The 25,272-nt window shown below is 39.5% G+C and overlaps 1 protein-coding gene across 4 annotated transcripts in view; it reads right to left on the bottom strand.

The window, feature by feature from the left end:
• The window catches only part of SEC24D (SEC24 homolog D, COPII coat complex component), a 105,946-nt gene extending 82,817 nt beyond the window's left edge, over window positions 1–23,129 (bottom strand). The window contains exons 1-6 of one of the 4 annotated variants that reach the window (XM_019418468.2): window positions 23,021–23,129; window positions 20,701–20,859; window positions 9,268–9,397; window positions 3,076–3,224; window positions 1,563–1,838; window positions 1,191–1,321 (exon numbers count right to left, since the gene is read on the bottom strand). In XM_019418468.2, the coding sequence (XP_019274013.2) occupies window positions 1,191–1,321; window positions 1,563–1,838; window positions 3,076–3,224; window positions 9,268–9,397; window positions 20,701–20,818 (804 nt within the window). In that variant the 5' untranslated portion in view covers window positions 20,819–20,859; window positions 23,021–23,129. Of the gene's footprint in view, window positions 1–1,190; window positions 1,322–1,562; window positions 1,839–3,075; window positions 3,225–9,267; window positions 9,398–20,700; window positions 20,860–21,602; window positions 21,626–22,272; window positions 22,379–23,020 lie in introns of those variants that run through there. The other 3 variants (XM_019418460.2, XM_019418477.2, XM_019418483.2) reach the window with 3 other exon arrangements.
• Between the last annotated feature and the right edge of the window lie 2,143 nt (window positions 23,130–25,272).

Here is a 25,272-nt window from a genome sequence, read left to right as displayed (position 1 = left end):
GGTTCCAGCCAACCCTCCAGCTGACCCCAGGTGCACAAGCAAGCCCAGACCAAATCCATTGAACTTGGCCCAGACTAGCAGAACTGCCCAGAGGACCCATGACTCATGAGTATTAATAAATAGTGGCTGTAGGGTACTAAGATTGGTGATGGTTTATCACATAGCAAAAGTTGGCTAATACGGTAGCTCTTTGTACTCTTTGGGCTATCTCTAACTTTTTCTACTCATGTTTATAGAACCACTTCAAAGACCCAAGTTAACTGTATCAATTTCATTATTCTTCCAAAAGGACTATACATATGGGCTCATTGATACAGACTTGCAGTTTCTCCTGAAGCAGGAGTATACATCCTTGCCCCATTGACCCAGGGCTTTGTCATGACTTGCTTTGGCCGAAGGCATGTGAGTGGTTGTGACATGTACCACGTCTGAGCAAAAATTTTAAGAATTCTTGCACCTTTTGGCCAGTTCTCTTTCTTTTCTCCCTTTCTCGTGATAATAACATGTCCCAAACACAGGATTCCCCTTCATGCTGGTTTCTGGAATGATAAGGACACACAGAGCAGCACCTAAAGCCAAACTGCAGCTGCTACAGCCTACAGGTCACCTAAGCAATCAATAAATCTTCATGTTTGGAAGTAAAACTGGGGATTGTGTGTTATGGAGAATAACCTAATAAAAGCTGACTGATACAGTTACGAAAGAGTAATCTTCCAAAGAAAATCACTTGGATGGAGAAGAATGAAGTTATAGCTCTAATTTTATATAGAACAATTTTCAATAGGCAAAATGTAAAATACCTTGTGCTTCCACTTCCTATGGGTATCTTACCCTTATTGAAAAGGGTCCTTTATTTATTTAAACTAGTATGTTTATATACTCTACTAATTATTCATTAAACAATCAATAAGCACTGCTAATATATGCCAACATAAACATCAATAGTATTGTTAAGTTTATGTGATAACAACAACAACAAAAATCTACACAGGCTTTCTGTGATGGAGATCCCTGATATGCCAGAACCCAGTTTCCCCACCCCCATACATAAAGAAAGCCTCTATGTGATGGGTATTGTGCTTCAACAATAAAGGACAGGATAAATGCTAACAAACTGAAGAGTTTCCGAGACAGTGAATAAAGAATGGTCCTTTGTGAGGGAGATGGTGGGAGTGAGAGAGAGCACTTACTGGGCTGGGGATGGAGTCAGGATCCAGCTTCTTCTGGAGTTGTGGTGGACCAGCCATCTGTGCAGGACCTCCAGGGAAGCCTCCTGGGTAGGAGAGCTGCCCACCTGCCATCTGGGGACCATAGTTGGCTGCTTGGAAAAAATTTAAAAAAGAAATGACTAGAACCCAAAGTCCCAGATGCAGTGTTCACTGACCATATTACACTATTCAGTCAAGCATGCTGCATTTTTTCATCTTATTATATAAAGGCAGAGAGTTAAGTGTGAATATCTATGGTTCCCCTTTTCTCTGCATTTGCCACACTAATCGAAAACTAGCTTTCCTTAAAAGTTAAGTGATGGATGCCTAGTAACACAGAGCAAAGCTGCTTACCCTGCTGCGGTGGATATCCAGTGCCCAGGCTCTGTCCTGGAAGAGGCGGGGGCTGGTACTGGGTATTCAGAGGAGCAGGCCCGGGGAACCCGTCCTGCCTGTGAGTTGACGGAGGCAAGGGTGAGGCTCCAGGGCCATTCAGTGTGGTGGGTGGTGGTGGGAGAACCTGAGATCCAGGCTGCATAATAGATGGCTGCAGAGGTCGTGGAGGACCCTGGAAGGAAGGCGCTGGTGGAGGGCCGGGGGGCCCCTGACCAGGGGGAGCCATGCCTGAACCTGTGTGAGAAAGAAGACCAGACCACTGAACACTGTATTTCTCAACTCTCCAACTTCTACAAAGTATGTAACAGGGACACCTCTTTTCCTGACATAAAACAAGAAGGCACACTTATACACCAATTTCTTTTTTTTTTTTTTTTTTTTTTTGCCACAAGATGAATTTTCATTCAGAAAGCTATACAAATGCTATTTGGGGCATTTTACACAACTGGAGAATTTTTAAAGAGTAAAAGCATTTGATGAGAAAATTAATGGGATGAATTTTAACTATGTTGCATTAACTTTACAGGATACATGTCACTAATTAAGGAATTGTATTTTGGTACAAAATCTAGAAAATCATATAGAAGAAAATTTTATCATGTAACAAGCATGATCCAGGTAACTCATACATTCAATAAATTATTTGTGGCCTGTGCTTGACTTGGTCAAATAGATTTCAGAATTAGGTAGAAATAACAAGGGAGAAGGGATGGGCCACTAACATGTTTTCTAATCATATTGGAAATAGATGTGACACCAGATTATTTTTTCTATTTCTGATTATGTGAAATTTAGTTGCTTCACTGGAGACTTATCCATCTTGAAATCAATAAAAGATAGGAAATAGAGGGGTTTTTTAACAGATACTTCCAGAAAACTAACTTTAAGTAATGGAAACATTCTTCATCAAGATCAATGGCTGACTATGCTCCTATTACAGTGAAGATTCCTATGACACTTGGAATATACAGCATTTCTATTGATACAAATCTCAGTACTGTAACTGTTTTCTCTCCTATTATTCTCCTTTCTGCCTCACAACATCTGAGCTTCCATTCTTTTCATGATTTAAATACAGAATCAAAACACACTGTGAAACAAGGAGTATTATATTTTTCATTTTAGGGCCCCGTTATAAACAACACAAGGTTAAACCTAGCCTCACATTTCTTAAAATAACTTCACTGTTCTATGTTTATTTGTAAAGTCAGAAATTTTTTTTTTTTATTACTCTAATATTGAACATAAGGTTTTCTGAGGGTCTTCAAACTATTTTGAAATAAATGGCAGCATCATCAGGAAAAAAATTAATTATAGCCATACGTAATAGATGATTTATATAAAAATGTCAAAAAAATTACTTCAGTATGGTGTGCCAGAGTTATGTATGTTTTAAAGATGGAGAAAACCTTCCTCATTAAAAATGCTAATGAAATAGACAGTCAGTGAACACTAATAATGAAACTGTTACCATAGCTGTTGATGTGCATAGCATTGAGCTGACTGCCCAGCTGGGTGATGGATGAAGTGGATGCAGGACTTGGATAAGATGATTGTGTAGAGGGTGAGTATGGTGCATAGGAGGATGCTGCACTGTTGACAGGTGGAGGACCTGGAAATCTATGAGAGAAAAAAGAATGTTAAACAGTATCATAGTTTCACACGAAATGATAAACAACAAATGTCAAAAACTTGTAAAATTAAATAAGCCCATCTTGTGGGCACTAGGGCAATGACTGATATTTTAGGCTAAGTCTTTAATTAATCTGAGTGTAAACTTAAAATGAATCATGTAACATCATCTCATATCTATGCTCACAGGCTCAACATGTCAAGATACTTAGCAAAAAATTCCTAATGTAAACAGAGAACCAGCTTTGGAAATGCAGTTGGAAGCTGAGTCCACCACAGCCTTATCTATACCAGGGTTAATGATCAACAGAACGGAAACTAGAAAAATAAAATGCTTTGTAGTTGTATCTTTATGATCATTATCCTTATACCCTACCCAGCTTTTTAAAATAAAATGTCAACTGCACACTAATTTCAGCAATCAGGACATTCCCTGCAAAACAGGACCTGAAAGTGAACAACTCAGTAAAAACTTTTGAAGTCATTCATTCTTTTTCATCTAAAAATTTCACCATGCTTTAACCTTTAATTTAGTTTGGACTTACTGTATGTTTATTCCATCTGAACAGTGTTCCTATTGTAGTTCATCTGCTGAATAAAGTTAAAGCTTTCCCTTCAAATTACATTATAACTTCCTTTTAATTTAGAGTGTTAAATAAAAATGTTAAATGAAAATTTCCCAGATAGTATACTCTGATTTCAATTTCTCCATAAACTGGAAACTATATCCAGAGTGGCCCACGCTCTTGCCTTCCATCCTTCACTGCCACTGAGGGAGGCCAGTGGCTTGCCTGAAGTCCCACAATTTGTGTGTGACAAAACCAGGACTAACCTCTCGCTAGGTCTTAAGCAAGCACACTTTCCAAAACATCACACTAATTCTCTTCTGTCATTTTCCTCCATATATCTTAAACTGAATAATTACTATAACAAAACTTACAATTAACCTTCAGACCATTATGCTGTATGGTGTTAAGTATATTACAGAATGATGATATCCCACACTTTGAGTTAAATGGATGATGATCAAAATGCTATTTCTATGTAAAAGTACAAGCTATCGTATAGCAAATACTTGGTTATAAAGGGTTATAAAGTTACAATGATTAACACTTTAGTCCAAACAATATTGCTTAGCAAAGCTGTCAATTTCCTCTCCTGCCAAAAACTGAAACCAGACCAACGCAGTTACATTAAGCATCTTTTGATTTAAATAATTTGTGTAACAAAACTGAATAAAGATAGAAAATACAAAAGTTAACTTCTCACATAAAAGTTTCCTTTATCTCTCTAATTTATTAATGACACTAGGAGTAAAAAAGGCAGGGCAAAACATAACTCTAGTGTTGACACATTTAAAATATTGTTGGTCACTTAGAAATGATTTCAAGAATTGTCTTAATAATATGTTTTATAAATTCACTGATTAAAAATCTTTTTTTGAAGAAATGGTATTGTCTTTTTACAAAAGTTATGAGAGATACATACATGAAATACTTGCACACAGGCAGAATGTACATTCTATATAAGAATATATTAGTAGATGTAGAATGAGGTATTGTTATAGGAGTTGGATCTAATAAGCAGGAACTGAGAACTGGCAGTTAAATTGGGTGCAGGGGGACATTATTCAATTGCTTAAGAAAAAAATTATCTAAAATATATTCACAAATATTTCACAAATGTTAATCATATTTTTAAAATATAAAATTATATGAATAATTTATTATATAGATAGTACAAACAGGATGAAGTATGTTTCAAATGGAAGTTACAACACAAGCAACCTTCAGTATTTTTTAACTTAACAAAAGGCTGATGATTTAAAATAAAGAATGAGAGAATACACAACCATTAGGCCATGCTTTTAACCCATAAATGCCACTTATCCTTCATTGCTTAATATATGTCCTGGGAATGAGGCTTTAGAAATAAATTGTTTTTCTAACCAACTTAAATGTTATAAATCTTAAACATATTTGAATTTTAAAAGCAATTTTAATACTACTTAAGAGTAAAGTAGTATTAAAGGGCTAAATAAATAAGGGAAAAGAAATTAACAGAACATTTTAAACATACAAATATATATTTTTTAACGTTTATTTATTTTTGAGAGATAGAGACATGGCACGAGTGGGGGAGTGGCAGAGAGAGAGGGAGACACAGAATCCGAAGCAGGCTCCAGGCTCTGAGCTGTCAGCACAGAGCCTGACGTGGGGCTCGAACTCATGAGCTGTGAGATCATAACCTGAGCCGAAGTAGGACGCTCAGCCGACTGAGCCACCCAGGAGCCCCTAAACATACAAATACTAAACATGGTTTAATATTTTTCAATTTCATTTCTTTACTAACTTAGTTAATCCAAGGTCACACAGCAGGGAGGTATCAGAGTTTTAAGTGTGAATCCAGGTCTTAAGGCTCCCAGCCTGGAGACCCTGATGTGTGACTACAGGCAAGCCACTTAATCTCCATAGCTCACAGCTTTCAAACTGAAAAAATGAGCAGATAGAATTCAAAGATCCCCTTCTGTGCTATAAATATAATGTGGTTAAAATTAAGAATCCTATGATTTAAATATTTCTCCTGTTGATTCCTTCATTTAATAGGTTTCTGGCCTAAGAAAACATTCAATTCTATATTTTAATTTACTGTTTCAATGAATGTCAGAAAAGGGCAGATTCACCATAAAAAACAAACAAAAGTCAAAAAAAAATTTTTTAAACGTTTATTCATTTTTGAGAGACAGAGAGAAACACAGTGTGAGTGGGGGAGGGCAGAAAGAGGGAGGCAGAATCTGAAGCAGGCTCCAGGCTCTGAGCTGTCAGCACAGAGCCTGACATGGGGCTCGAACCCACAAACCGTGAGATCATGACCTGAGCTGAAGTTGGACACAACCGACTGAGCCACTCAGGTGCCCCCCAAAACAGCAGTCAATAAAGAGTTACTATCAGAGGGTTAATAAAACATAAATATTTAGGCTCAGTTTAGTCCTAACCCTCTGGAGAGTTGACTCCATTGTCTGTGGCCTGTTCAACTTCAAATACTTCTTATTTTTAAGTTTGCAATGAATTGTTCAAGTAGTGAGTTTTGTGCTGAAGTTTGTTAGAATGTGGAGATAACAAATTTTTCAAGATTGGCCTGAAGTAAAATGGCCTGGGTTTTAAATACTCAGTCCACAGAGTAAACAAAACCTGTACCAAACATCACTGCTTTACACACACACACACACACACACACACACAAAGAAGAAAGAAAAGAAAACAAAAAAGAAATAAAGAGAAAACAACTATTTCTTTTATTTTTCCTGATACCTCCTTTTCACTGCAACCAAGTTCTTAGCAGATTTCACCCTATCAGCTTTAACTGGGGAAGATGAGTCTCCTCTTCATACCCTCTCCACCCCAATCTATCATTTTTTGATCAAAATAGATAACTTAAAATTGACTTTTCCTTTTCTAATTAAAAAATGGATTTTTAGTTATAGATTTTATTCATTAGGTTAATCCCACCCAGCAGTAACAGTTTGAAGATAACTTTGGTACCATTTACACGTTTAAGACATTTATTCTGCCTCAGCCAAGATCAATAAAACAAATGACTAAGTATGATTTTTAAATTTTATGAAGCATTGCCTATGAAGGAGCAATATTTAAAACTAAAAATTATAAATTTTTAAATTTTAATCAACATAATAACTGATTTATATCTTGTTTTTAGTAGACAGTTTAGATATGGTAAAAATTAAGAGATTTTTTTGATGGGTTCTCTAAGTACAAACAACACCTATGAAGTGCTATAATCATCAAAGAAATTGTGATGTCACACGAAGATGTCATGAGCCATCTATACTCTCTGACCATCCCTGTGTGATTCACCTGCATAATCATTGTGTCCTTTGCCCTTTCATTTAACTATATACACATAAATATGTCCCATGAGGGCAAATTAACATGGAAAACATGGACGCTGAGTCTGAATACTTGACTTTTCCATGACTTTTTCATTTTTAAACCCATTTCCAATCTTTAATTCAAGTTCAAGTTGAAGTAAGCAAATAGTAGAGAGAGCGGGGAAAAATCTGTCAAGGTTTCCCTGGGAATCACAATAAAACCAAATTCCTAAGTTAAGTTGTCATGAGTAGCTAGAATGAATGAGTAGGAAGGACAAGCTACAGACAGTAGACTTTCTATATCCACTGAAAATGGTACTGATAACTGCTAACACATATTGAGTCTTTCCTGGGCATTGCACACTATGCAAGATTCTCTGCAAGCATTAATCATCAAAATCCTTACAACCACATTATTACTGTTAAAATTGTGATGAGGGAACTCAGGAACAGCTGCCTCAGCCAAGAGTAGCAAACATGTCCTGACTCTACATAGTCTACACTCTTCACTGTGCCAGACTCTGTGCTGAGCTCAGAACCACACAGCAAAGGTCTGTCTTGATGGCAAAATCCACAGTTTACTTATTTCTAAGGAACATAATTCAAGTGAAACAAATGGAAAGAACCAAAAAGATCAATATAATGAAGGCTAATATCAGTGACCAAAAGCTTTCTTAGCTTCAAACCAGATGTTTAATTTCTGCATTTCTTCTTAAAAAAAAAAAATCTGAAATGCTGGCAGTTCACAATAAACTTTTCCAGATCTTCTCCTCTGTATTCTGGACTAGGAGTTCTATTTCTACATTTTACAAGTGAAGAAAATGAGGAGGCCTAGAGGCCCAGGAACTTCACCAGCATCACACAACTAGTTTGTTTTTGTTTTTTGTTTTTTGTTTTTTTTGAGCCGGAAAAGGCATCTTGGTTCTTAGCCTTTCTACTCTGATCCTTGTGCCCCACCACCACTGCTAAGGAGACTACTCAGGTCCTGAGTCAGGTCCATTGACTTTGTGTTCCTTGTTAAACCACATGTAAACCAAATTACTTAGACTCATTCATCCTGTTTTCTGCATTAACCTTCACTCTGTATCTCACAGCAACCGTTCCAATGGTAGAAGTTATCATGACAAACGAGCCAGGAAGTACGAACCTCACCAACGGCCTGGCCTCTAAGAGAATTAACTTGCCGATTTTTAAAATTCCAGAGAGTTTTCCCACTAACAGGGACTACTCTCAGGCTCCTTGAAAGGATAACTAAATGGCTTCAGCAGCAGCAGGGTCCAGATTCACACTGAGGGGTTACTCCTCCCACCCAACCCTACAGGCTAACAGCCTGGGAAAGGAACCTGGGAAATGAAGCCTCCAGGTAACCCTTGGAGAAATTCCAAAGTGAACACTACATACAGCTTGGCACTAGGAGTCTCAACAGTGGCAGCTCACAGGACAAACAATAATGGGACTTCCAGCAGGGAAGGTGTGATGTTGGCTCCCCTCCCAGGTGACAGTCCCCAGTGGGGTGCACATCTCTACATATCTCCTACATCTCCTATCGTGGCTTCTTCAGGCCTGCCTCCAACTTTCAACTTTTTCCTTCCTGAATTCATTATAAAAACACAAACAGAAGATTTATTTCCTCTGTTGTTTTTACTATGGTCCTGCAAAAATCCTTCATCGGCATCTGTGTACCTTCCACATCAAATCCAGTTTTTACCGTTGGCCACAATCTGATTTAATTTTTAAAATATTTATGAAGCACCTACTGGCACTGAGATCTGTTCTATGAAGGATTCAAGAGGATAGAGAATTTAAAATTTATTGGGGAATACAGGCCATAGACATCTGAAGGAATTAGAGATTAATACAGAACTCTAAAACAAGAGGAATATAATCCAAAATTAAAATGTGGTATTGATACAAGTAATTTTTTATATATTTTTTAGTATGTACTAGCATTGTTTTTTTCTTCCCCCTCCTACCTTTTCTAAATGCTTTGTCTCCTAGGGCAGTCTTCTAGCAAGTCCTTTCAAGGGTGTGGGCAGAATCAAGAGGTCAAATTTTCAATCAATAAACATGCAAGTTTAGAAGGGACTTGTGAGACCATTTTAGTAGAATATACAAATGAGGGTTGAAATCTACCTAGCTCACCTTTGGGGAGGATGCCCTTGGGCATGAGCTCCATTCTGGCCAAACTGATGGGGTCCAGGATGTGAAGGGCCCTGAGGCAACATCCCCCCAGGGACAGCAGCCCCCAAAGGCCCTGCTGGCTTCATCATACCTGCAACAGAAGGGCATGAATTTAGAAGAGTATGAATGTGCAAAGAGAGAGGATGCCATGCCATTAGGTTAAAAATGAAAACTAGGAGGGGAAGGAGGGGAAAAAATGGATTAAGACAAGTTCTCCTTTAAATTTGCATTAACTGGGGCGCCTGGGTGGCGCAGTTGGTTAAGCGTCCGACTTCAGCCAGGTCACGATCTCGCGGTCCGTGAGTTCGAGCCCCGCGTCAGGCTCTGGGTTGATGGCTCCGAGCCTGGAGCCTGTTTCCGATTCTGTGTCTCCCTCTCTCTCTGCCCCTCCCCCGTTCATGCTCTGTCTCTCTCTGTCCCAAAAATAAATAAAAAACGTTGAAAAAAAAATTTAAAAAAAAAAAAATAAATTTGCATTAACCATCACAGACCTATCAACACCAGGTTCTCCCATAGTTATTTGACCATCATAATGATAGGAGAGCAGAAAGAAGAGAATTATCTCAATACTAAACAGAAACTAAGGGACGCCTGGGTGGCTCAGTTGGTTAAGCGTCCGACTTCGGCTCAGGTCATGATTTCACAGTTCGTGAGTTCGAGCCCCGCGTCGGGCTCTATGCTGACAGCTCAGAGCCTGGAGCCTGCTTCAGCTTCTGTGCCTCCCTCTCTCTCTGCCCCTCCCCTGCTCATGCTCTGTCTCTCTCTGTCTCAAAAATAAATAAACATTAAAAAAAATTAAAATAAAATAAACAGAAACTAAAACAGAAGAAATAAACTTGCGTTTGGTAGAAAAACCTTGATAGAACACACAATCACACAAAGAATGCTAGAATATGCAATGAAAAATGCCATTCTGGATTTCAGAAAATAACTCCAAAAACAACAACAACAACAACAACAACAACAACAACAACAACAACAACAACAAAATAATATGAGGTATCATAAAGAGCCTAACTCTAACTATGGGAAAAAAATTCTATGAAAATGCCTTTGTGTTTTATTATTTTTATTTTTTTTATTTTTGAGAGAGAGAGAGTGTGCACGTACACAGGAGGTGTAGAGAGGGGCAGAGAGAGAGAGAGAGAGAGAGAGAGAATCTTAAGCAGACTCCACATTCCGCAGAGCCGGACACAGGGCTCAATCCCATGACCCTGGGATCATGACCTGAGCCAAAATCAAAAGTTAGAAAATGTCTTTGAATTACAGCATGAGGAAAACAAAAGGAAAGTAGCATCTGTTTTTCCAACAAAGGCAAAGCAAGCCTTCAGAGTTAATAATTCTTCTAAGATTCCAAATAGCTGGGTGCTAAACTGCTGAAGTTATCACACTCAGTCATACACAAGGTGGGATCCCTTGTGATGATGAAATGCTCCTGGCAGTAACTGTTTTCATTTACAAGCAGCTCTTGTCAAATAGATCTTTAAAGGTCTCTCTTTAGAACCATTTGCAGACATTTTTCTCTTCTAGAGTAATTGCAGTACAGAAGAAAAATCACTGAGTGTGGGTCAGAGGAGTTCAAGGCCCCACCTGGCCATTTATTAACACATGCACGGTGTGGGTAAGAATTTTATCTTTAAAGACCTCAGTTTCCCTCACTGCAAAATGAAAGGCTTCGATTAGATCATCTGTGACAACATATGTCTTTATTTGTTCTCTCCACTTCCAACCTGCTTGGTTTGTACCAGCTCATTCAAATTACTTTTTCTTTTTAAGTTGATTTATTTACTTTGAGAGAGAGAGAGGCAAAGAGAGGGAGAGAGAAATCTCAAGCAGGCTTCAGCACTGACAGCGCAGTGTAGGGCAGGAACCCATGAACCTCAAGACCATGACCTGAGCCACAACCAAGAGTTGAATGCTTAATCGACTGAGCCACCCAGGCACCTCTTGTTCAACTTACTTTTGACTCTACCCTTCTCTCTGGCACCATTATCAGTGACCTCCTAGATGGCTTCTATGCACTCCTCCACTTGATTTCATGATGGTATTTCATATCCAACATCTCCTTTCTTCTTTTATCTTCCTCTAGAGAGCTTATTCTCTCAGATAGTAAGAGAATTACCTGGATGACCATGTAGTTGCCCAATTAAAGTTTCTTATATTATCATCATAATACTTTTGACAGCAAGCTTTCAGATGCTTGGGTAATACAGAATGTAATACAACCAGTGAAATGGTTGTATTCATGAATATTATCAAAACTTTCAAAAAGGTTTTATTTTCTTAAAACAGGATTCCTCAAACTTAAGAAAAATGTTTTATTAATTTTACAGTCACAGTCTTACTTAGCAATTTTTTATATACTAAGAAGAAAAACAATATTTTTTTAATGCTTATTTATTTTGAGAGAGAATGAGCTAGTGCAAGCATGGGGATGGTCAGAGAGAGAGGGAAAGAGAGAATCCCCAGCTGACAGAGCAGAGCCTGACTCAGAGCTCAAATTCACGAACCATGAGATCAGAACCTAAGCAGAAATCAAGAGTCGGACACTTAACTGACTAAGCCACTCAGGCACCCCAATAGTCTTATAACACCACATTTTTATACAAAGTTCTAAACTCCAAAGCCAGCAAAGTTAGAAAAACATGAGATTTGCAGTTACACAGACTTGGGTTTGAATTCCTGCCCCCATCAGTTAACAGCTGTGACCCTGATAAGATACCTCTGTCTTTTGAAACCTCAACTTTTAACACTGTGTCATGGCAGTAATGTTCCCTGCCTCCAAGGACTGTTCTGAGAATTGAATAAGACAATAGGTATAATAGCACCCAGAAATGCCTGATAAATAAGGTAATCGATCAACAAATGTTGGTTTCCTCTCCTCTGACCATATGCCCCTGTCCTCCTTTTTTCAAGGATTTATATTCTAACAGAACATATACACCATAATTATATGTACACTTGCATTTTCATTTTTGAAACATTATTTTGGACAAAAGTAGAAAATCCACAACACTAGTGCCAAAATAATAATTATATGTACTACAAGAAACCAGAAATATTCGAATTCCTTAAGTAATAGCTAAATACCACTTTCATCAACAATCCTCATATATAGTTCCAGAAAATAAAAAAACAGTTTTCAGCATTACTTATGGCTGAGTATTCCCATATGTATCCATGAGACACACACATTAATAAATTGCTGGTTACAAAAACAAAATTAAAAAAAAAACAGCTTAATATATTCAAGCAGTATTGTTATATACCAATTTCACTAAAATGTTCTTTCCTTTTTGTTTTTGAAAATCAACTCTATGGCAACGTTTCAAACTCATTCTTGTTCAATATACATTCAATGTGCCTTTGAGACACTGAGAGCTCTTATGGAATTCACAACCATGTAAACAAATAATGGCAGTGTCATGTGATGAATGTTACAACATGCAGAAAGACAAGCTAACTCTTCCTAAAGAAATCAAGGAAAAGTTCAAAGAGAAAGGACTGGTTGAGCTGAATCTTGCAAGTCAAGCAAGAGTTTTCTTAGTGTAGAGACAGGAGAGAGGGTTTCAGGCAGAAGGGAAAACTTGAGCAAAGGTATGAGAGAGCATGGCATGATCAGGGACAGGCAGAAGGTTCAGTGCAGAGAGATTATGAAGGAAAGTGGCTGGAACAGAGGTTGTCCAGGTTGGTCGGGTCAGGCTGCAAAGTCCTGTGTGCCATTTGGACTCTATCCTCAGGGCAAAGGGAAACCAGTATCACTTTTATCTGCAAAGTCACAGTCTTCTCCTGATCACGTTACAGGTATTTTCAAAAGTGGTCAGAGATAAAGAGAAATTGAATTCTTTATAGAGCAGTACGAGAATTTTAATAAGAAAAACCATACCAGAAGAAAGAACTAATAACTATGCTTATGCCAAAAGAAAAATATCTAAAATCACAAACTGGTCTTTAATATCATGGCAGATATAGACTGGCTTACTCAATACCAATTCCATTTTCCTTTCTGGCTTGCCCTTCTGTATGGTCCTGAGCTAGAAAGACGGAACATCCATTGCATAAACCTCTTACAAATGTAGTTGCCATGTATTCTAAATTCAGCAAAGCAACACATCACTGGGAGACCCTGGCCAGGAAGCGGAAATGGTGGTTCTGGGGTAGAAAGGCAGTGGCTGCTAATGGTCCTGTGTGGAGTGTGCATTTCTATGGACCACGGACTCCCAAGCTGGTTCTGGCTTTCTCTATATTCTCTTAGCTTCCTGATACCTTTAACAAATCACTTTCTACTAGAATAGTCTCTGCTACCAACAAAAAAAACTCCTGACCAAAAACAACATCACAGAAAAGTGTATCTTGGACTTGGCCCTGGATCTGATAAACTAAAACCAAAATTAAAAACCACTTGTGAAAAAAAAAGTTTATCCCTTTTATTGTTTTCTGTTGTCTAATTGCTGTGGCTAGGACTTCTAGTACTGTATTGAATAAAAGTGGTTAAGAATGGACATTCCTGTGTTGTTCCTGACCTTAGGGGAAAAGCTCTCAGTTCTTCGTCGTTGAGTATGATATAACCTGTGCATTTTTCTTATGAGGCCTTTATTACATTAAGGTATGTTCCCTCTAGACCCACTTTGCAAAGAGTTTGTATCATGAATGGATGTTGTACTTTGTCAAATGCTTGTTCTGCATCTATTGAAATGATCATATGGTTTTTATCCTTTCTCTCGTTGACGTGATGTATCATGTTGATTGTTTTGCAAAAAGTGAACCACACTCGCATCTTGGGAGTAAATCTCAATTGTGATATATGATTTTTTTGCACTTTATTTTTTTATTTTTTTAATATAATTTATTGTTAAACTGGCTTACATACAACACCCAGTGCTCATCCCAACAAGTGCCCTCCTCAATGCCCATCACCCACTTTCCCCTCTCTTCCATCCTCCATCAACCTTCAGTTTGTTCTCTATATTTAAGAGTTTCTTATGGTTTACTTCCCTCCCTCTCTGTAACTATTTTTTTCTACTTCCCTTCCCGCATGGTCTTCTGTTACGTTTCTCAGGATACACATATGAGTGAAAACATGATATCTGTCTTTCTCTGACAGACATTTCACTTAGCATAATACCCTCTAGTTCCATCCACATTGCTGCAAATGGCATGATTTTATTCTTTCTCATTGCCAAGTAGTATTCCATTGTATATATAAACCACATCTTCTTATCCATTCATCAGCTGATGGACATTTAGGCTGTTTCCATAATTTGGCTATCATTGAAAGCGCTGCTATAAACATTGGGGTACATGTGCCCCTATGCATTAGCACTCTTATATCCCTTGGGTAAATTCTTAGCAGTGCTATTGTTGGGTCATAGGGTAGTTCTATTTTTAATTTTTTGAGGAACCTCCACACTGTTTTCCAGAGAGGCTGGACCAGTTTGTATTCCCACCAACAGAGCAAGAGGGTTCCCATTAGTGTATGATTTTTTTAACATATTGATGGATTTGGTTTGCTAATATTTTGTTGAGGATTTTTGCATCTACATTCATGAGAGATATTGGCCTGTAGCTCTCTCTTTTTTTTTTTTTTTTTTTGTGGTGCCTTTATCTGGTTTTAGTATCAAGGTGATACTAGCCTCATAAAATGAATTTGGAAGTTTTCCTTCCTCTTTTATTTTTTGGAATGGTTTGAGAAGAATAGGTATTAACTCTAGCAAAATTAGAGAAAGAAAAATGCCATATGATATCACTCATATGTGGAATTTAAGAAACAAAACAAATGAGCAAATGGGGAAAAAGAGAATGATAGAGAGACCAATCAAGAAATAGACTCTTAACTATAGAGAACAAACTGATGGTTACTAGAGAGATAAGTGTGGGAGGACAGGTGAAATAGATGATGGTGATTAAGGAATGCACTTATCATGCTTAAATATATATATGTGTCTGTATGTGTATATATATGTGTACCTACACACACACACATATAAAATTTTAAATAAATAAAACAAAGATAAATTCCCTACTGCATGGACATGTAATGACTACTTTTCCCAAGGCACTGTGCCCGGTAGTGTATGTATATAAGTTTGCTATTTATTATAAGCCTCACCACTTCCATCTCCCTACCTTAGTTCCAGGACATCAATATTAGTTCTTGCCTCTCAGCTTCCAGACCAGTGGTCCTCGATCAGGGATGATTTTTCCTCTGAAGACACATTTGGGCAATGTCTAAGATTTTTGGTTGCCAAGGCCTGGGGATGGGGATGGGTCAGGTGGGGATAGGAGGGGGAGTACTGGTATCTACTGAGTAGAGGCCAAGAATGCTATTAAACATCCTACACTGCACAGCACAACCTCCCACGACAAAGAATTAACTGGCCCCAAGTGTCAACAGTGCTGAGGATGAGAAACCCTATTCCAGAAAGCAGTGTGTCCAGGTCTTATGCCTTCTCCATCCTTTCTAATGTAGAATATAACTCTTTTTAAAATATACATGGGATTATGACCCTTCCTAGCTTAAAATGCCTCAGTGGCATCCTACTGACCTTAAAATAAAGCCTAAATAAAGTCTTAAGATGGCCCTGCTTTCCACTCCAGGCATACCCCTCACTGCTGGCACTCTACATCTCAGCCATGCTGAACCTCTTGCAAATGGCTCAAAAGTGCCACCTCCTGACCCCACTAAGCTGCCTCACTATCTGGCCAACTCTTACTCATCTTCCAGGTCATTTCTTCCAGGAGGATTCCCTTTATCCATAAGTCTTGGTTATGTGCCCCTGACATGTACTTCCATACCACCTTCCATCTCCTTTATCATACTACTACACCCCCGTATTGCCACTATCAAGGTACTTGACACATGTCCCACTAGGTAAGTAAGTACTCTAAAGGCTGAGATTAGGTTTATTTTATTCATTGTTATATTGCCGCAAGTATTTTTCTCACTCAATAAATGTGTTAAATTTTACTACATAGCCCTAGCATCACACAATAGGCACAAATGGAGGTATGATCTGTGAGAAACACAAAACAAGAGTCAGCACTGCTCATATCTATGGTAGAACAGATACTTCAAAGAACCACAACTAGATTGCCTGTATCTGCCAGAAAACCAATAAAAGGGTCACCAAAAGACTAGAAAAGAAGGCACCTGATGACTGAAGATTAGGAGATCTAGGGTCACTCAGCCCAGAGAAATAAAGGCTAGGGTAATGTAGTAACAGCCTCAAATAATTCAACAAAAACACCATATTTTATAAAAAGGTATATTTATAGAGTCTGATAGGCTGGTATCCATCTGAGAATTGAATAAGCAGAAAAAGGCTTAAACTAAAGTGTGAAGGTTTTAATCCAACAGAGGAAGTTTCCTTGTTATTATTGTTTTAATACTGGTAAACACCAGAGAGTTGCTGATGAATGGAGCAGCTTATCATTCACACACTCATTTAATGGGTACCTTCCCTGCTCCAGGCACATCTATTAAACTGCAGTGTGGCAAATGGTATAGAGGCCTGCACAGATGTTAGAAGAACACAAAAGGAAAAAAGGACTTATAGACAAGCCTGAGAAAGAACAGTGGTCAGAAACATCTGTAGGCACAGCGCTTGAAGTGAGTCTAAAGCAGGAGTGTGGAGGACAACATGAAGGCATGGATCCACCTTCTGGTAGTGTGGAGTGCAAATGAGAGCACCAGTACAAACGAGACTCTAAATGACTAATGGCTTAGTACCACTGCAATAACAGGCATGATAATTTGGCAGATGAAAAAAAGAAAATGGGTAAATTAATGAAAGTCTATGGAGCCTAAAATTCAATCAGAGGCAATGGGAAGCTATAAAAGGTTTTAAGAAAAAGAAAGGCAAAATCCCTCCAGGGGCACCTGGGTGGCTCAGTGGGTTGAGTTTCCAACTCTTGATTTTGGCTCAGGACACGGCCTCACAGCCCCACTTTGGGCTCTGTGCTGGCAGTGCGGAGACTGCTTGGGGTTCACTCTCTCTTTCTCTGCCCCTCCCCTGCTCACATTTGCATGTTCTCTCTCTCTCTCTCTCTCTCTCAAAACAAATAAGTAAGCTTAAAAAAAAAAAATAAATAAATATCCCTCTAGCACAGGACTGGATGGTCTGGAGAAAGGCAGTACTGAAGATAGAGAATGGTTAAGAGACTATTTTAGTAATCCAGATGAGAAATGGATGGCTTGAACAAGACGAGTGACAAGATAGAGAGGAGGAAGCAGGTAGGAAAGAGGTTTACAATTTCCCCAAAAGAAATAGGGAGGGGGGCGCCTGGGTGGCTCAGTCAGTTAAGCATCCAACTTTGGTTCATGATCTCACAGCTCGTGGATTCGAGCCCTGCATCAGGCTCTGTGCCGACAGCACTCTCTCTCTCTCCCTCTTTCTTTCTCTCTCTCTCTCAAAAATAAATAAACATTTAAAAAATTGTTTTTAAAAAAGAAATTGGGAGGACAGTTGGATTGAAGAAGGTAAAAGGGAGAGAATGTTTTTAATAGTGAAAATTTCTAATTTGGATAACTGAGTGAATGATGATGATGCTGGGTGAGATATGGAATGCCAGGGAAAAGTAGGTTTTATGAAAAACATTCTGAATTATTTTGGATATGATGAGTTCAATGTGCCCACGTACACAGGTGGGCAATTGAAAATAAGAGTCTGTAGCTTAAGAGAGACATATGGGCTGGAGAAATAGATATGAGAGATTAGTACTTCATATGGAAGGTTACAGCCTAGGGAAATACCTATAGAGTGAGAGAAGAGGGGTGATGACAGAACAAAGAAGGAGAGGGGTACCTCGCTGGCTCAGTTGGTAGAGCATGTGACTCTTGACCTCAGGGTAATGAGTTCAAGCCCCAAATTGGGCATGGAGATTACTTAAAATTAAAAAAAAAAAACAAGAAGAACAAAGAAGGAGAAACAGCAATACTTATGGTCATATTGAAGGGGTAGGGGACTCCTTAGAAAAAGATGTCCAAAAAGCCACCAAGAAAAATAATAAAATATGGTGTCACTGGAACCAAAGGAGAAGAGAGTTTTGTACAAAGAAGAGCCATAAGCAGTGTCAAATTCAAAAGATGACAGGAGAGTGTCTACTGCATCTGGTGTAGGGCCACTGATGACCTTGGTGGGAGAAGGGGAAGAGTGGATGGGGCCCAAGCTATGGAGCAGACTACATTGAGCCATGGAGGGACTGAGAGGCAAGGATGGAGAGTCACTGAGGAAAGCAAGTAATTTCTTAAAAACATGGCTGTCTTGAAGAGAGGAAGGAAGAGTGAATGATACTGAATGTTCTACTTAGGTGTGTACTAGGGTTTGTTGTTTGTTTTCTTGAGATACTTGGGTATGCATCCTCGCTACCCCACCAGCTCTGTGACCTTGGATAAATCATAGTATACCAGCCATTCAGTTTCCTTAGCTGCAAAACAGGGCTAATCTGTTGCATAGCACTGTGTGAGGATTAAATAAAATAATGCACGTAAAGCTTTTAGGACCAGTTTTTGATACATGGTAAGCACTCGAAAAGAGCAGTTTATAATCTTCATCATATACAAATGCAGAGGGGCAATGAACCACCAGATAGAGAGAAACAAGAAAAAGTTCCTACAGGATCCAGATCTATAAATATTATGGGGAAGATTGGTTCTGGACAAGAGGGGGATGCCTCATCTGAAGGTTTTTTTTTTTTTTTTTAATTTTTTTTTTTTAACGTTTATTTATTTTTGAGACAGAGAGAGACAGAGCATGAACGGGGGAGGGTCAGAGAGAGGGAGACACAGAATCTGAAACAGGCTCCAGGCTCTGAGCTGTCAGCACAGAGCCCGACGCGGGGCTCGAACTCACGGACCGTGAGATCATGGCCTGAGCCGAAGTCGGACGCTTAACCGACCAAGCCACCCAGGCGCCCCTTTTTAAATTTTTTTTTTAAATTTTTTTTTTTTTAACGTCATCTGAAGGTTTTTAAAAATTAGGGGCAGACTAAATCACAAGAGTCACTTTCCACAGGAAATTCAGTCTTTAGAGCATCTTCTGAAATAAACTTTGTGTGGCTGCTGCAGTCAAGCCTCCCTACAGGGCATTCCCCAGCCCTCAGTGATTTGCACTCCATACATGCTATCCAGCAGAGCCCAGATTCTACATATCCGAGTCAGTCCTAGTGATCCCCAAGAGACACTCACTGATTTACACAACGATTTGAGATGAATTCCTCAGCATTCTGTCGGAATTCCTAATAACTGTCTTAAACAAATATTTTTAGGAAATTTGGGGCCATTAGACCTGAAACAAGCTCTTATTAGCCTCACCCCTGACCCTCAAACTTGGGTCCCTCAGAGCAGCCTCTTGATAAAGGGAGGTGGCTTCATGGTGCCAACTTCCATCAGAGCAATGGTAATCCCACTCCATTAATGATTTCAATCACTAATTATTTCAAGGTAAGGCCATGTTTTTGTTATTATCACTTTGTAATCTTTGACATACGAATCTAATCATATTTTTCCAATATCAAGCCTGATTTTTTATGATTGCCAAAAGCACTTTAGTGTATGTATATATATATATAATATATATAGTATGTATGATATATATGTACATATTTAATTCGGTTTTTTATTAAATGTTTAAATAACCCCACACAACTGATTAATAGCAAGAACAAGTCTAACAGTAAAAACAAAACATTCAGGAGCTTCTTTGTTTTAATCTATTTTTTTTTTTAATAATCAAAGGTCATATTTATTTTTTTAATTTTTTTTTTTTTAAATATGAAATTTATTGTCAAATTGGTTTCCATACAACACCCAGTGCTCATCCCAACAGGTGCCCTCCTCAATGCCCATCACCCCCTTTCCCCTCCCTCCCACCCCCATCAACCCTCAGTTTATTCTGTTTTTAAGAGTCTCTTATGGTTTGGCTCCCTCCCTCTCTAACCTTTTTTTTTTTTTTCTTCCCCTCCCCCATGGTCTTCTGTTAAGTTTCTCAGGATCCGCTTAAGACTGAAAACATATGGTATGTGTCTTTCTCTGTATGATTTATTTCACTTAGCATCACACTCTCCAGTTCCATCCACGTTGCTACAAAAGTCCATATTTCATTCTTTCTCATTGCCACGTAGTATTCCATTGTGTATATAAACCACAATTTCTTTATCCATTCGTCAGTTGTTTTAATCTATATTTTAAAACCAAACTCATTGTATTCCAAGCAATAACCAAACTGATGATGCAGGCTTCTTCTATAATATACTTTTCCAAATAAGCCTATACTCTCAAACCACTGCATTATATAATGACCATTCAACACTCCCAAAGCTGCTCTTTCAGAATGTCTTAAGTCTCCGAGTACTGAGAATCAATAATCACATACAAGCCAAAATAATGCACTTTACCTGGTGGAGAACCTGCATGAGATGGGTCCACATAGTGTCCATAATGTGGTGGAGAAAGACCTATTCCAGGCTGGGACTGAGAATAGGGGGGTGTAGCCACATATCCTTGTTGACTCATTATGAAAATATCATTCCAAGGGATAGCTCTACAAAAGAAGCCTGCAACAGAAGAAAAAAAAACGTCAACAAGAGAGTTTTGAGTTACTTAATGCTATTAAAAATAAGAATGCCGTTAGTAAATATTTACAGTGGTTTGAGGAAAATATCAGGTGCACGAGACGTCTTCATATCACACAATATATCATACCATTATCCCCTAAACAGGCTCTAATCATAGCTCTATGGAATTCAGTAACTCACTTCTATAGGCAAATTCTCAGGCACAAAATATGAATAAGAACTTGCCAATCACTTTTTCTTTGGAAGAATGAACTATTTCACAGATAGTCTCCTATGTTTGTGCCTTTGGTTTCCATGGCCCTGTTTCAGCGCAAAGCATGCCACTGGCAATAATCACAGTCATTCAATTCACTGACCAGCACAACTGCCAGTGGTCTGCAACCAAATGTTTTTTGGCTCGTGTCATTTCAGTGCTATCCTAATTAGTAATTTTCGTTAGGCAGTTAGGACGAAGAGAGATCAATAGTCCAACAAATATAGCAGAAGATAAAGGAGCGGATAATGGACTCACTCTGTGAGTCATGAAATGACTAAGGCAGGTTGCAGCCTACAACAATTTGGGAGTTGTCAGTGGTTTCTCATTCAGAGATGACAGACTCTCTTTCTAATTTAAATATCACACTTCTGAAAACATATGCACATATATTTAAGGAACAAAGAAAAAAAGCAATTTCATATATGTTCAGGCAACACACACACACACACACACGTAACATACCCACCTTGATTCTACTCAGAAGCTAAACATCAATTTGTTTTAAATTTTCCATTTTTTCCAGGTTTCACAAGACAAGAGACATTTCACACAGAACTACTGTCAAAAAATCTTTTGTAACAAAAAAGGCTGTGAATCCTAGCAAAGGAAGTAGGCTTTCACTATAAATATACTAATACTTAGCTGTGTGACATGGGATAAGGTGAAGAACCTCTCTGGGCCTCAGGTCCCTCTTACAAAATAAAGTTTCTAAAGATTTGGCAGATATAAAACACTGATACTACGATTTCTCTCCGGTTTCTTTTACCTGGCATAGAAATACCCTTCCTGTTGTTATTTTACGATACTACCTTTTAAGGTAAATTTCGGTGATACCTGCTAAGCCTTGAAATAGACCTACATTCAGGAAATGTCATTCTTTATTCGGTTTCATTTTCCTATTAAACTACGCGTTTCCAAAATTAAAAGCACCAAGCGAAAATATCGTAAGATCGCTTTCCTCTCCTTGGAAGGAAAGAACTGCAGAGAGGAGAGACAGGAAGAAGCCTGCTGGTCCACTTTGTTACTGACAACACTTTTTTCCCTCCTCCCACTTCAGCAGAGAGAGACGTGGCAGCCTGAGCTTTGGTCAAGCTCATCCAACCAAGCACATTTCGGAAGTCAGCAGGAGCACACACCTACGTAGCAGCCTGTTGCTGAGTGACGGAGAGGCAAGGCCGGGATGTTCACTCCGAACAGCAGGAAGCAAGCAGTCGGGTCCCTCTCTACTGGTCCTGACAGGAATTTGCTTCCTCACGCAGCCCGGTTTGCCACGTCAAACTTCCTCACACAGCACCAAGTTACAGAAACCTGACTCAGCTTCAAGCGGCGACATGGCAGAAAGCCACTTGGCAACAGCAGGCCTAGGATCAAAATCTGGGGAGCCCCAGGCCATTGTCACTGGTCGATTATCGCTGAGGTGTGCCTCTCACCCTGGACCAGGTTCGGATTTGGACAAATTGGTTGCACTCTCAGGATGTCCCGAAGCTTGAAGATACAGTTGCCATTTTTACTATCAATATTTCCGATATTGCCTTCCTCCAAAAAGGAAATTAAGTTGATACGGAGACAAGAAAACCGCTGGCAGTGTCCCTGGAATCTTGGGGCTGGTGAGGACCCTAAGCACGCAGTCCCAGCATCCCAAGACAAAAAGATGGGGGCGGGGGCGGGTAAAAAAATGCCCACGCCCACCCACCCCACCCCCATTATTAAACTGCACGAAAGGGCTGTACGAGCTAAGTATGAGGTCTCCTCCGCTGCCCTGCCACAGCTTAGCATCCAGTCTCCCGCCAACCCCCATCCCGGGCCCCGCACCGCACCCCGCTCCAGCTGTGCCTGGGGAGGGGCTGTCCCGCCAGAGCGTAGCTAGGCAGGGCGAGGCATTACCTGTTCTGCTGCCGCACGCCTCTGAACTTCCGAGAGCCTGCGCTCTGCTCCTAGCGCCAGCTGCCCCCGGTGACCCTGCTCCCGCTGCGGCCGCTGCTCCCGCGGCGCCTTTCCCCCGGCCCTGTGTCCCCACAGGCTGGTCTCGCGCACAGAGTTGCAGCTGGGCTGGGAACTGCCACGTCAAACACTCTCCCGGCTGCGCGCCCCCAGCGCCGGGGCTCAGACCAGCTGCCGCGCACCCGCCGGCGCACGCGCACAGACGCGACGGAGCGGGGCGGGGCCGGAGGCGGGGCCTGGCCGAGAGAACTGCCGGAGTTTGGGCAGCCCGTCCTTCCTTTTTTTTTTTGTCTATTCTCCTCTTTCTGTGTGTTTTGTTTGTTTGTTTGTTTGTTTGTTCCCCTATAACAGGTCAAAATGTTAACGCTGTTGATAAATCAGTGTTTTCACAGCGGAGCCGTGTAGGAAGGCGGGAGTGCGTAATGAGGGTTCATTCATTCTTTCATTCAACAGGTTGCAGCTTCAGCTATTCATTACGTATTACTTGAGTAACTGATATTACAGGTATTGCTTGCTAATACTGGAAGGTACACGATTCAAGACTCCGAAGAGATGAGAGTTTAAAGGCGAATCTGGCACGTGTACACGGACAATTTGATGACGCATTTGTGCAATGCACTACAGAAGAAGGAACGTCCGAAGCAGCTTGGCAACGCGTAAAATAGGTAGACAAAGATGTCCTAACTGAAAAGTGTGGTAAGAGGTGCCTTCATTGAAGCTGAAATTGCTAGACTTCTGTGTATTCCTTCAAGGAATGTCTACAGATTCATTGTGAAGGAGAATGATTGAACCCACCCCAAACAGGAATCAATTCATACATAAGGACCCAGTGTTTAGCTCACTGTGTTGTTAAGAAACAGCTGAGAAAGACAACCTATGTGAGACCTGGGACTTGACTTCTCTATCCAGCCTTAAAAACTAGGACCATCTCGCTGGTTTCTCACAACGCCCCACTGCTAGATAGAAAGGCCTTCAGCCAACCCTAGGTTTGGTATAGCTACCAAACTTACACAAAGCAAACCAAATCAGTGTTTTGTTTTCAAATATGCTTTTCTCTGGACTACAAGAAGATAAAGACTGACAAATCCCTTTACTGATGAAATCCTTGGGCAAACACTTGCATGGGTATAATGCTACTGCTGAAATGCTACATGAGTTTTTGCAGGCATTTTAAGTTATTCCAGCATGGTGAAGTCTAATGGTCTCTTTCCCACTTCTCCTTTTTCTACAGCTTTAAAGTGTGATGCCCTGCCCATTGGTTAGATTTGAAAATCTACAATAAAAATTTTGTTTTAAATTTGTTTCCTGTATTCTCAGTATAATGAAAATGTTTGATGAAGTTTAGGAAGCTTTGATCTGTGTTGAAGCAACACAGCTTGTAAGAGCAATAAAAAAAGTTGTCATATCACAGTTATGTCACAATGTAAGAAACAGTAGTCTCTCAGAGATAGGAGAGCTGATTCCTATCAGCTGGTTGGCTTGTTGCCTCTATAAAACCACTAAATTTGAATTTGTAAATTCTTTCTAACTCTTTGTCCAGGGATATCAGACAAACAACTTGTGATTTCAGTACTAAGTGTTGAATTCCTAAATATTTAAAGCTGGAAGGGATTAGATATATGGATAAGTCAGTATTCAGTGAGAAGTGAATTCAACTTAATCACTTATAGATTAATAAACCAAATTTCAGAAAATGAAAATAACCTCCTAGTCTTTTAGTTGGAAGTCATGCCTTCTAATTGTATTTCAAAGTAATTTTTACCTCATTTTTCTTTCTCTTAATATTACTCTGATTTGCTCTTCTCTATTAAATGGTTTTGCCTTTCTCTCCTGTAACTGCCTTATAGTTAAGCTTTCAAATAACTAAGATATTAATAGACCATACAGTTCCACCAGTTACTGGAGTTACCAATCACAAATTTCTTTTTCTTATGAAATAGACTTCTGGTTTCAGGCCAGTTTCCCTTCTCGTGACCTTATATACCACCCCTTTAGTGACTAACTTCTGACATTACACTTTTTGTAGGATTGTTGGCCTTTACCAGACAGGAGGATCAGCCTGGATTCCCAGCCTTCCTTGGTCCAAACTACCCCACTGTCACCTGATGTCAGCCTCTGATGTTCCATGTATAATTAATGTGGTCACCCTGGTAACCAAATCCTAATTGAAAGGTGAGGTCACAGGGAGTGTCCAT

Source organism: Panthera pardus, unplaced genomic scaffold (genome assembly GCF_024362965.1).
Source record: "Panthera pardus isolate Hobbes unplaced genomic scaffold, ASM2436296v1 HiC_scaffold_13, whole genome shotgun sequence".
In the NCBI taxonomy this organism is placed as follows: domain Eukaryota; kingdom Metazoa; phylum Chordata; class Mammalia; order Carnivora; family Felidae; genus Panthera; species Panthera pardus.
The sequence above is the reverse complement of the archived record's forward strand: the minus strand, read 5'-3'. Positions and strand labels throughout refer to the sequence as shown.